We start from the raw sequence: 13,707 nt of genomic DNA, 5'->3' as shown, positions 1-13,707 counted from the left end.
CCCATTAGTATTTCTGTGAATCATTCCCAACTTCTACTTTCCAAGAACTGAAATATCTGGGATAATAATAAATGTGTCATGGAATGCCAGTCAGAGCAAACATGAAGGTTTGTTCAGGTCCTTTACCTGACAAAAATATCTTTATTTTGACCAGAACCTTTCTGTCCCAAACTCCCTCTACATTCTAGCAATACTGGTTTAACCTGGGGCTTTACTCAAGTTCCATGAATTGAAGTGGTAGAAATGCTATTGTACAGCTTCACCTATTCCCCTCATGAATTCTCTGAAGTAATGCTAATTCTTTGGGGCAGCAGGGAAAATAAGCAGAAATCAAGCACTTGAAGATTTGAGCTGATTGACAGGTTGCCTTAGTTATTTAGATATTCTGTTTTACATGTCTCCAGGTGTGCCGAGTGGTGTCTGTTATGAACACAGTGGGATGACTGCAAATGCCCAGTTTGTGATTACCTTCTGGGACCTGATCTCTTTTTTGTTCATTCTTTCAAAGAAGTTGGCTTTGGCAATTAATGCTATTTTCTCAGCTGGGAGTAAAACTTGTGAGAAATGTTGCCACCTTTCTAGACACACTACCCTGAAAAGTTCCTGACTTCATGTAGTGCTTGCATGGGGTACCACATGTTCAAAATAAAGTTCTTTTTTCCAGGAGACTTTCCTTTCCTGTATGAGTTTTTAACAAGTCTTCCTAACTGTAGATGCTGCTTTCCCTACTAAAGGGTCTGTCTTTTTTTTTTTTTTTTTTTTTAATCTATCGTTAATATTTTCAGGGTCTTTGACTTGAGCCTGATACTCTTTAAAAAGGAGAAATCTGAGTGTCAGATTAGAAGTCATGCAGTACAGGACATTTTTGCAGACATCCAACTTTACCAGGGTTGGGATTTTGAACAAAAAATCCTTTAAGAGGACAAACTCCAAGTTACATATGCTTAAGTTGCAGAATTTAAGTTTGTTAACTAGACTTACCTAGACTCTTAGCCTCATATTTCAGTTTGAATCCTTGACCCTCATTGCTACTGTCAGAAGAGAAGTGGACAAAAAGCTGATTGTCTGTGGTGTGCATGGTAGAGATGGGGCTGCTTCCACAAAAACGCCCATTCCCTCTTGCAGACAACAGAGGTGGGGCAGCATTATCTAACCCATTCTTCAGCTAAAATAGAAATTGATAATGTTACTCAAGCAAGCAGCCCTGGAATGTAAACTTTGTGCACACACCATCTTAATGCTTCCAGCCACAGGAGAAATTAATAAACTAGTGATTAATTATTGCACATTAATAAAAAAGAGAGAGAGTGAGATAGAGAGAAATATCTTTGGTATTTCTCTTTTGGTGGTTGCATCCCATGACATTTTGAGCTGCTCTACTGATACATAAATCTGTAAGATTTAGTAGGTTTAATAGCTTTGAGGATTTGGTGACCCAGCCAATAACCTCACCTCTAGGTAATCTCCAAGGATGCAGGAAGTATCCTCGCTCTTAATCTGGAAAGGCTGTTCAAAATGAACAGCAATGATAGATCCAGGGGCTACCACTACATGCCAGGAACAATTTAGATTGGGAGAATAGTTTTGAGGGTAGTTGGGGGATGTTATCACACCCCTGCTTGTGTGCAAATAGCCTCCACAACCTGAAAAAAAAAAAAAAAAAGATAAAAGTTGAAGCGAAGAGAAAACCCCAAAAGCATCAACTATTCACCTATTCATTTTGAGAAAAACCCTGTCTCCTAAAAGCTGTGATGGGCTAAAATAAATTTTGGAGTGAGTGTATGAAGAGCTGAGGGGCATATAGCAATGCACATGATTAATGATCTCCCAAATCACAAGCTTAGAGATTTCAAGAAGACATACCAAAATTAGTGACCGTGACACTGTTCTCAGACCTAGCAGATGAGTAAGCAGGCAGCAATGTCAAGGAGCTCCCATAGCATGAGTTTATCATTACCCTGTCTGAAGACATTGCTCCTAGCCATAGACCAAAACACTGCCATCTATTCCAGTTGCCAGTCAGAAAAACTTCCCCAGTTGTCACTGTTGCCTGACCACTTCTTGGTGCCTAAGCCCATTCAGGAATCTGTCATGATTCCTGAGTTAATGCGGGAGGATTGTCGCTGGAAATTGCTGACATTCCTGCTAGAATTTATACAGACTCCTGCATTTTTCTCTTTCTGCTTTGAGTCATTTATTTCTTTCTCTTAGTTCAGCATTCTTTCACCCTTCAGCTGAGCTGTTATAAACTTAGGCATATGCTTTTCTTCCTTCTGAGAAGTGGCTGGTCGGGTTGAATCATGCTTTGTTGCGTTATATTGCTGGGAAAATGGCAAATTTTACCTTTGTAGAGTCAGAAATTTATTAACACATTCATGAGAGGTGAATAATTAGACATGTGTGTAATTAATTAAATTGTAGACAGCTCTTAACAATGCCAGACTCTCTTACCCAATTGCTAGCAGAAAGGAAGACATTTATCTGGGAGAGAAGTCTTACTTTTGTGATAAGAGGCATTAAACCCAGCTCCAGTGACACTTGCATCCGACATGAAGTGGATGAACATTGCATCTCCAGTTGATCTTATTGGCCCAGGAGGTTCTCGTCCACACAGAGTAGCCAGTGTTGGGGAAAGACTATTGTCTCCTGGGAGGAAAGGAACACATTAGTGTTAAAGCTGTATTAGTCCACATCTGCCAGCCTGCTGCTGTGGCTCACAGTTTCAGGAAGGTGCTTTTCAGGACTTTTAACCCCTTACAGAGTTAGAAATATTTTTATAGATGACCAAATATTTTGCTAGACTTTGCTAATTTTATTTTAACTAGCAGAATGTCTCAGAGTAGAGGAAGACTACTCTTTTAAGACGTGTTCCCATTGCTATCTAGATTGCTTAAGCTCAGTGGAGATGAGAATTTGAGGTATTTGGACCTTGGGTCTCTACTGCACCCTATCAGGGAAGGGCAAGATTGGCTCCTCACCGTCTTTGATAATAAGTTTGTCGTAGTTGCATGAGCTGTGAGATTCTATGTCCAGTGCCAGGATATTGAGCTCCACAGTGGATCCAGGAGCTCTGATAAGCCACATACAGTCCTCAAGATTTCTGTAATTCAGTGGCCATCTCGGTGAGAAGAGGAACGAAGGTGTTTCTTCAGTTGTTACAGAGCCTCCACATGCACCTGTCATGGACAAGAAGACAAAAAAAAAAGAAAGCATCCTCTTTTTAAACTGAATATGCAATATAAGATGACAGTCCTATAATAAAGCACAATGAGGACACAGTGATGATGTGTACAGCTAAAAATAATACAGGAATTCTGCAACTTCAGTTTGGATTGGAAGTATAAAACTTGAAAATCCTCATCCTTAAGGATGTTCCTGTGTCACCTGCTGCAACAATGTTGTGACCTATTTTATCTTGAGGAATATCTAACAAAATACCTAAGAGCATCTACCACAGTTTAACATAAGCTGTTGTGCTTGTTTCATGTCACAGTGGCCAATGATTTAGAATGGTTTTTCAAGAGGGACGATTTTTCATGAAATCATAACAAATGTTCAGATTTAATTAAATACCTACGTAAAGAAAAATGATCCTCTAGGAACATGTTTATTTTTAGAACACTGTAAATTAGTTTATCTGAGTTTCTAGAAGTTTTTTTTTTTTAAAGATAGTAAAATGATTCATTAAAATATCACTGAAATCTTTCCCTCATTAATAACTTGGGCTTTCTCTAGAGGTGAAGCTTGTTTGGAATTCTTTAAGTAAAGCTGAGTGTATCACCGGCTGTACCACTTGTAGCTGTGGAACTCACTGAAAACCCACCTCTAGCAATGGTCTGTGTAACAGAAGAAGCATCCACTGCATACCACTCCAAAAGAAAGCCTTTTCCAGTCACAGATGAATCTGACTGGAACTGGATTGTCATTGAACTGCCAGAGGATACAAAAGAAGCAGGGTCTGCACCACAATATGTTGCAACAAGACGAGAATGAGCTGTGGACCCATCATACACCTGCAGAGAGAAGAACAGTGCTGTTCCTCACAGAGCCAGATTTTCATCTGCCCCATACTCAGCAAATTTCCAAGGAGATAATTACCCTCTTAAAATGAGTGAGGGATCTTTAAAAAAATCCAAGTTAGAGAGAAACCTCTCTTATAAAAAGGAAATAAAATCTCTCTTTCCATTATATGCAGTCAGATGTGAAGCTTTCACAGAAGGATCTGAATGGAAGTCATGAAATTCACCTCATTCCCTATCAAAGGGCTGCTCTTTGGGGACATAGAATGACATCCCACTTTAAAAAAAGTCCAAAGGTACAATTTTTACCCTTGATGGGAAAAAAACCAACAAACCATGATATGCAGGGGAAGGAAAAGGAATTACTTTTCTTTTTTTCCTTCATCTTTTTTTCCACCCACTGACGAAACACATATATTTTGAATTCTATCAGATAAATATACAGAAATATTTTCTTTATTTTATGTATTTATAACCCAACATCTTGTCTGGTTACAAGGTGTTTCTCCTTTGCCACCTTTCAAGCTTATTTTGTTCTTCTCATCTACCACCCAGTAAAAATGTTCAGTAGAGAAAGCTAGGAATTATCAAATAAGCATTAACATTGCATTAATGATCTGATCCTCGAGTCAGATTAAAGATCAGGCTGATTTACACTCACTAAATGTCTAGCTGGTTTAAGAAACTCATTTTGCTTTCAGAGGGACAATGAAAGGCAGGCTGAGTTAGGAGAAAAAATGCTGTTAATATATGACGTGAGATGAAAGAAAAAGTTTTATTTCCTTTTTGAACTAATATTACATTTGAATATCAGTAAATTAATAATGAACGGAAAATATTGAACTAGTATTAACTTTCTCAAATAGAAAAAAAAAAGGATAACTGATTAATAACCTATTTAAAAAAAAAAGAAAGCTAGTAGAGGTTTACCTTATTTAAGTGGTTATGTTGGCTAAGTTCAGAAAGAAGTTGTATTCTCTATTGTTCATTTTGCTTAGCACTATGAGTGCTGTGTTGAAGATGCTCCTGCTTATTGCTGGGAGGTTGTACTAGAGAAGCTGTAAAAGGCCCCTTCCAACTCCACACTATTCCACTATTCTATTTTTTAACCTGGCTAGACTATATTACAGGGGGGGTACAGAGAAGCAATCAAACTGCAAGAAAAAGGCACCTTCCTACCACCAGCAGCCAAATTACTGATGCAGAGAGCAAAGAAGGTGCAAGAATTGTTCCTTGTAGGATTTTAAAATAACTTTATTTTTAGAAACATTGAGATGTTACTATCGCTGTTGTCCTTAACTGAACCAGCACAAGGCAAATTTCAGTCTGGTATCTGACCTGAAATTCTGGAATAGTAATATTCAGGATTGTACCACTGTGGACTTATTTTCAGTAAATTTCAAACTCAGAAATATCTGTTAGGGAGCCAAAGAGTAAAAATAAATAAATAATTATTGAATATATTATTGAATACATTCAATATATATTATTGTATATATAATACTCTTCCCATAAATATTAATCATTGAAAGGACAACACAGCAAAAAGAGCCAGCCACACCACACCCTCAGAAATGCTCCCCATTCATCCTGTAGGTTTCTCTATTTGCCCATTTTACTAAAGTTGATGGAAATAAAATAACTTGTCAGAATGAATCACCTTTAGACTGTCATACTGGCACCTGTGATGATTTTCGATATCCATCTGCAGGATGCGGCCATGGATAACCTGGGAAGCGTTAACGCTTATCCGCCACCGGTAATCGGAATTGGGAGGATAACTCCTGGGCCACTGTGGGGAGGCTATTTGTCCTCTGTCTCCCACAATGTCATTTCCATACACTGAAAAACAAGAAAGAGACAACTAATGCCTCTAATTCATGTAGAGTAAAAGAAACGCTGGGGGCCCATCTGACTTAATTTGCTTAGGACTAGACAGGGCTGTAAGACACGCCTCAGACAGCTCTAAGATGCACATCCAATTATTTTCTTGTTTTGAGAGATGCAGTGTTCCCTTTCCTGAAATAAATTACCCATTTGAGCCATATGGGTTTATATGAAGGGAAGCAGGAAGACAGCACACCTGAACTCCTCCCTGACTCTGACTACTTTATGTTCATTTCTACCCAAAAGCATTAAAGAATTACTTTTTTTTAATGCCTGTGTGCTTTCTGGTGAAAAATGGTTCTGACTTCACTGAAGTAGAACTATTGACAATTCATTTTGAAAAGGAGTTAAACCTCAAAAGAAGGGAAATTATTTGAATTTTAGCATGCATACTCAAAATGGCTGTGGATGTTTAGCTTCAGCAGTCTGTTCATGCAGTAAGTCAGACTGATGTTGGCAGTGGTCCCTTGAAATTTTAGATCTATAAATTGGCATAATTTCTTTTTTCTAATTCCACTCCCTGGTTGATGGCATCTAGATCCAAACCAGAAGATGGACACTGTCCCACTCAAAAAAAAAAAAAACAAAAAAACAAACAAACAAAAAAAAAAAAAAAAAAAAAAAAAAACAAAAAGAAAGCTGAGAAATAAATACTTTTTCTTAATTGCCAATTGCCTAATAAATATGATATACTTCTGGCACTCCTTTACATTCAGTAGAGATTTTACAAAATATTTTTAAAGTGAATTTACAGACCTTTTGACATCAGCAAGTATTTTCTAATAGACTTCAGAGACCCAAACAATCACTTTTTAGAATAATTTCAGAAGTACTATGAAAGAACAATCGTTTTCAATCAAATTACATCTACTTACAGTGAGAGAATGTGGCCCTGAAGCCAACATCTGCGCCTGAACTGTCTGAGACAAATTTGACCCAGAGGATATGTCCAACAGTTGATGTATAATTTGAAGGGAAGGAGCTCCCACAGAATCTTCCTGCCAGCCTGCCTGTGTCACTCCCTTCACGAATCTCCAGGTAATCCTTGGTGCAGCCACTGCTTTCCTCCAGCTGAAATGCTCTGTTTCAATAGCAGCAGAAGAGCATTAGCACACATAGGACTGGCACATACTTCAGAGTATGGCCTGCCAGGCCATTAATCCCACTGGAGATGGTATCCTTTTGTAAGGGTTAGGAAAAGGGCAGCAACAAAACCCTCAGCACCTGCCAAGGCCACCAATACAGGGCACTCACTTTCCAGCCCCTTATTTATAACAAAGCTTCAGTGTGCAGAGTTGCACATTTTAAAGAGCTCTCAAATGCCCTTAAAATTTCTTGGTTCTCCAAGAACAGCCATGAAACTCAGAAAGCCCTGAGATATAATCCAGATTTTTAATGTAAATCCAGTCAGAGTCAAGTGCAGAGAATATTTTAGCACCTTCATATGTCTATTAGTTCAGCACACTCTGTGATGAGAAAACAATTGCTGACTTAGTAACACCTCAGAGGTCAGAAATCCCTTAGCAGTTTCTCCAGAATTATAAAATATTACAGTTTCTCTGGCCTCTCTGACGTCTACATATCTGGGTGTGTGCAAAATAATGACAAGGATTGTTATGAACTCTTCTAAGGTACTTTTTACCCAAGAAAAGGAATGAGATGTAGTAATTAAATGATAAATTCTTAATTATTGCACCAAGCTGAATGATAAATATATTCTAAAAATCATCAGTTATTCTAAGCGAATTGTTTTTATACAAACAACATAGTTTTCAGAAGCAAGCTATGAATATATAGCAAAGATTCCAGAGAGTGCCTCTAAAAACCAAAGCCTTAAATATTCATGCTTTCTGATACTCTGGTAACAACTTCTCCCTTTCAGATTTGAATATAGCCATATGTGTTCAGCAAATCGTTCCAACCACTCATTTGGATATATTTCAGAACAATTTAAAGCTAGCCCTCATATTACAAGATAGACATTGAGGAAAATTAATGCCTCATGCCAACAAAACTTTATAACCCCCTAACACTAAATCAAATTTAAAATTGTGCTTTCTAACATAATTACTCCATATTTTCCAGCATTTTCAGTTTGCTTTTCAGCTATTTGTAACTGAAGAAAAAGAATTAACATCTACTCAGTGTCACTTTGTATAAGGGAATGTGTGTTCCACTGAAAGTTTCTGCTTCACATTAGAATTTTGGGTTGTTTCTGAAAAGTTACTGCTTATTTTGTGACATGTTTAAAAATGTTCTCAAGCTTTTGGAAAACATTTTGGAAAATGTTTTCAGGCTGTAGTGCTTTTTCTCTGCTTCAGTGAGTAGTGGAGGAATAGAATGTCCTTATTACTGCATTAGTGAATCAGTACATGCCTAACAAGTTGTGTCTTATGCAGTCAGTGTGTTACCAGAAAAATTTTCCTTTTGTTCTGATTAATTGCAAATGCAGGTTTCAGAGTTAGTTTTGTTTTCCTGCTCATTCTTGGTAAGCTTTGCTAAAGGTCAGTGCTCTCTTTCTTGGCAGCAGCCACTGTTTGATGCCCAGAAATGAGGAGGCTGAGAAATCTACCTCATGGGTAAAGAACAACCTAACAATCCTGGTAAAGGACTCCACGTAATTCTCCACATGACTTTCTTGTCAGGAGTGTTCAAAGGAAAGTTAGTTTACTAAAGGGAAAACAAAATTCCATCACATATTCTTCTGATTCCTGTTGTAGCTCCTCTGCTTTAACTATTGAAGAAATTTTGAAAAATCTAACATAAATTTTGGAATTTCAGAATAGAATCATAGAATGTTTTGAGTTGGAAGGGACCTTAAAGATCAAGTAATTTCAAATCTTCTGCCATGGACAGGGACACCTTCCACTAGACCAGATTGCCCAGAGTCCCATCCAATCTGGCCTTGAACACTACTAGGTTTGGGGCATCCACAACTTCTCTGGGCAACCTGTTCCAGTGCCTCATCACACTAACTGTGAAGAATTTCTTTCCAACATCTAATCCAAATCTGTCCATTATCAGTTTGAAGCTATTGCCCCTTGTCCTATCACTGCAGTTCCTGATGAAGAGTCCCTCTCCATCTTCCCTGTATGCCCCCGTCAGATACTGGAAGGTTGCTAAGAGGTCTCCACACAGCATTGCTTTCTCTTCTCTTCTCTTCTCTTCTCTTCTCTTCTCTTCTCTTCTCTTCTCTTCTCTTCTCTTCTCTTCTCTTCTCTTCTCTTCTCTTCTCTTCTCTTCTCTTCTCTTCTCTTCTCTTCTCTTCTCTTCTCTTCTCTTCTCTTCTCTTCTCTTCTCTTCTCTTCTCTTCTCTTCTCTTCTCTTCTCTTCTCTTCTCTCTCCTCTCCTCTCCTCTCCTCTCCTCTCCTCTCCTCTCCTCTCCTCTCCTCTCCTCTCCTCTCCTCTCCTCTCCTCTCCTCTTCCTCTTCCTCTTCCTCTTCCTCTTCCTCTTCCTCTTCCTCTTCCTCTTCCTCTTCCTCTTCTCTCTTCCCTGAACAGCCCAAACGTTCTCAGACCATCTTCACAAAGGAGATGCTCCAGTCCCCTTTTCAGCTTTGTGGCTTCCATATCTTTCTTTAACTGGGGGCAACACAACCATATGCAGTGCTCCAGGTGGGACCTCATGAGAGCAGAAGACAGGGGCAGAATCCTCCTCTGACCTGCTGGCCACACTCCTTTGGATGCAGCCCAGGATTCCTTTGGCTTTCTGGGCTGTGAGTGCGCACTGCTGGCTCACGTTTTGTTTTTCATCAATCATCACCCCCAAGTCCTTCTCCGCAGGGCTGTTCTCAGTCCCTTCTCTGCTCAATCTGTGGGCATATCTGGGATTGCCCTGACCCGGCTTTAGGATCTGGTACTTGCCTTTGTTGAATTTCATGAGGTTTACCTCAGCCCACATCATAAACGTGTCAAGATCCATCCAGAGGCATAACCCTACAATGCGTGGGATATCAAGGCCTTTATATTAATCAGCTATATAACAAACACTAAAATGAATCTTTACATTGTAGGAATTTCCTTTGTAATGAAAAGGAAGAGTGATGCTAAATTTCCACTTCTTGTTTATAGATGAGTAAGAATTGGCTTCACTATCTCATGCTGCTCAAATAATAAACCACCTATTTATATAAAGCTGAATATGCCATAACAGAAGCAATGACTAAGACAGGGAAACACTGATTGCGAGCTGCCACTAACCCCTGCTGTGTTCTCTTTCCAAGTTACTCTAAAAATATGTTTCAGCTTTATCATTGGGTAATTACATTTCCTAACAAACACAGAGCATCCTTCCTTCAGGTCTGTAAAAGGCTGAATAATGACCCCTGGCAATGCATTTACATGAAGGACAGCTGGAGCCGGTTGCCAGGGGAGCTGAGGATTGTCCAGACACACTCGCTGTTGGGCGGATATGGCTCGGGATAGCCAGGGCTGTTGAAAGCTCCTCTGTCCATGTGGAAAGTACCCCCGCAGGCTGCAACAAGAAAGAGATAACAGAGGCTTGGAAAGGATGGCATAAACAAAAAACCAACAAAAAACTTGACAGAGACAGAGCACTTGCTAATCAAGAAAGCATTTATCGTTGTCTCTTTGTTCTTTAGCTTGTTGATGTACTTGCTGAGACCTTGGCCAAAAAGAGGAAGGGCAACAGGGGAGGTTCAAAAATTGAATGGCAGAGAGAAAAAGAGGACTTTTCTTAAAAGTCAGTGGTATGAGGAAGTAGCACCTGTTGAATGGACTTACATGATGATGATGCAGCATAGGTGGCATGGAAGCCCCTGGCAGTAATATCTTTGTTGGAGATGAAATTCACCACCAAGGCATTACCAAAAGAAGTGATAGGATGTGGCATAGTAGTGCCACAGTAACGGCCTGAAAGAGAGCAGGACAGAGAGAGAAAAAAACCCAAATGTTTAGCATGTAACTACTGCTGCTAATATAATATTTGGAGTTAATGCCTGACAACAAGCAGGAGTAATGTTTGTTGCTTACAATTGCAGTTGTCAATTCAATCTACATAAAAAAGAAATACTCCATGACATTTGCCCAAAACTCAACTCTTGTGGCAATTTTTTTTTAACAGAAAAAGGACCTCTGGCACTCCAGACACCCTGGTCCCTGGCTATTTGGTCATTGAGTTCCCTCAATGAAAATGAAAAAAATGAGGAATTACTTCCTAATTGTAAATAAACCCCAAGAAAAATTATCAAATATATCTGACAGCTGTTTCCATTTCACTCAATTGGTTTCTGATAAAAAAAAAAAAAAAAAAAAGAGCACCTGAAAAGTAACAGACCATTTCTCCTGTTATGGATTGTAACATGGGGATTAGGAATATGAGTCATGATCTGTCAAAAAGGCATCTACCAATAAAGAAAAAGATTGCAGTTAGTATCATAGAATCATGGAATACTTTGGGTTGGAAGGAACCTTTAAAGGTCATCTGGTCCAACGACCCTGCAATGAGCAGGGACATCTTCAACTAGATCTGGTAGCTCAGAATCTCATCCAGCCTGACCTTGAATATTTCCAGAGCATTTACGAATTCTCTGGACAACTTGTTGCAGTATTTCACCACTCTCATTGTAAAAAATGTTTTCTTTATATCTAGTTGGAATCTGCTTTCTTTTAGCTTAAAACCAGGACAATCTCAATATGCCTTTCTAACATGTTTTTTCCCATCTTTCTTACATGTCCCCTTTAAGTACTAAAAAGTCCTTTTGGCAAGTGAAAACCAAGGATAAGAGACAAAAAATGAATTCTGCTCCTAGCAACAAACCATTTAAACTGATTGCAGCCCCACTCCCAACATAGGAGCATGTACAAAAGTAGAGCAAGGAAGAACATAATAAGACAGAGATATTCTGAATTTTCCAAAAAGCAATTAGAAGCAGCCCTAGGGATACAAGGAGAGTTGGGACCACCCTGTGACCAGGGAAATTTTGCTGCTTCAAGCTGCTCCTGGCACTTGAATGGGATGGTACTGTCCAGAGAAGTCAGAAGAAAACTATCAAAAACTCAGGAAAGAGCAGAAGAATTAGGCTTTCCATGGCTTGAAAAAAAGCATTTTCTGCTCCCAGAAGTCTTCAGCTTCCTTACCTGTGTTTAGCATGGATTGTGCTTATTTGCTGTGCTTGTGAGTTAAATTATGTTTTTGTGCAGTTAAATGGAAATGCAGTTTAAACTGAATTGCTTGGTTCCCAATATTGTTCCGCTGAGGAGGAAGGAAAAGGCAGCTGGAGTCAACACCAAACTGCAGGTTAGTAGGAGCATAGTCAGAGCCTGGGAGAACTCTGCCATTCACACTGAAGACTTATTCTCCATTCTTAATTTCCTCTGGCCAGAGAGGCCAAGGAGATTCTGTTATCAAAGAAAATCCATGGTGCAGGAGACCATGAACAGAAAACCTTCTCCTTCTTACTTTGGGTGTAGTTCTATATATATGAAATACATGAGGGAAAGGTACAATACCTTGAAGAGGAGCCTCATAGTTATTCCCATCCAAAATCTCCACAAAATCCGTTGTACAGTTTTGCCCATTTTTTTCAATATCAAAGTCAGTGAATGAAAGTGTGACGTGGTTGACTGGCAAGAGCAAAGAGTAAAAATTTAGGAAGAAAGTAATTTCACAAAGAAATATTTACATGTAAATGTTCTTTTTTTTTTCCCCTGAAGTCAATCAGTCCCCATAAAGCATATCTGAAGTAGTTTTTTTCATTATATATTGAATGAATTTGATTTAAGAACATTAACCTTTAGTGCAAAGGTCCTGGTAAATCTCTCCAATACCTTTCAGTACTTTCTAGTTCAATCAACATTAGAAGGAGAGGATTTAGCACATACACATGGATCTAAGTTTCCTTGTTTCTGGAAAGCTTTATTAAATACTGAAAAAAATAGCAAATAAAACATGGAAAACCTACAGACTTTCAGAAACAGAACTTATTTCTACACACCCATGACCTGCTGTCCCTTTGCAATCTATAGCATAGATCTGGGCAAATGTGCCCTGCTCCAGGCTTAGAAAGAGCCGCTTCTTTCATCATATTGCAACATTCCTATTCATCAATCGGACTGGACAAAGGATCATTAACTACCCTCAGCTGTACTTGTACAGAATTGGATTTTCCACGCTCTTGGACTGCAGGCTATAGAATGAAAAAGAGGATTTCTGATTCAGGGTATTTTTGACTCTCCTGCTACTCTTGCTTGTCTGATATAAACAAAGGTGAAGTCACAGCTGGCAACAGAGAGGTTGTCCTTGACACCAGTCTGGAGCAGTAGTTATTACTGGCCTTGGGGTTCCATGCAGTTTGAGTGGGTCAGAAAGAGTCTCATGATTTTTAGATGATAACTAAGTTTTCTCCCGAACTCACTAAAGTGAATTTGACACAAATATTTTGCTTCTCCCTGGGCCCCACTTAATAGGCTTGGAGAAGCTGAAATGACAGCCACGGAGCCAGGCTGCCTCCAGCAGGGTGCCCTGACTGGCATTCAGCTGCACTCCTTTGTGTCCCTCCTGCTCAATCAATTACAGCTGTCAATGCAGGTCCTCAGGATACACAGCAAAAAGGAAAAACACAGTGGGTGGCCAGAGCAGGAGACTTGTTGGCCTTTCCAGTAAAAGCAGAGCAGGATCTCTGCTGTGGCCTGCCATTGGCTAAATCTATTGGACAGGAGTATGCAATGCCATGTATGTATGCTGCTGATTTATGAAATGCCATAAATAAATAGCATTACATAGGGCATAATGAAACATGAGGCATGGAGTGGTCCTGCTGGTAAGTGGAGGAAGTCACTG

General features: G+C 39.3%; 1 protein-coding gene across 1 annotated transcript in view; it reads right to left on the bottom strand.

Annotated features, from left to right (window-relative positions):
• The window catches only part of CUBN (cubilin), a 141,794-nt gene that overhangs the window by 47,648 nt on the left and 80,439 nt on the right, over positions 1-13,707 (bottom strand). The window contains 10 exon segments of the mRNA XM_059842496.1: positions 982-1,165; positions 1,453-1,643; positions 2,500-2,646; positions 2,979-3,176; positions 3,824-4,013; positions 5,680-5,861; positions 6,782-6,987; positions 10,248-10,380; positions 10,650-10,778; positions 12,378-12,491. Coding sequence (XP_059698479.1) covers positions 982-1,165; positions 1,453-1,643; positions 2,500-2,646; positions 2,979-3,176; positions 3,824-4,013; positions 5,680-5,861; positions 6,782-6,987; positions 10,248-10,380; positions 10,650-10,778; positions 12,378-12,491 — 1,674 coding nt within the window.

This window comes from Haemorhous mexicanus, chromosome 1 (genome assembly GCF_027477595.1).
Source record: "Haemorhous mexicanus isolate bHaeMex1 chromosome 1, bHaeMex1.pri, whole genome shotgun sequence".
Taxonomy (NCBI): Eukaryota; Metazoa; Chordata; class Aves; order Passeriformes; family Fringillidae; genus Haemorhous; species Haemorhous mexicanus.
The sequence above is the reverse complement of the archived record's forward strand: the minus strand, read 5'-3'. Positions and strand labels throughout refer to the sequence as shown.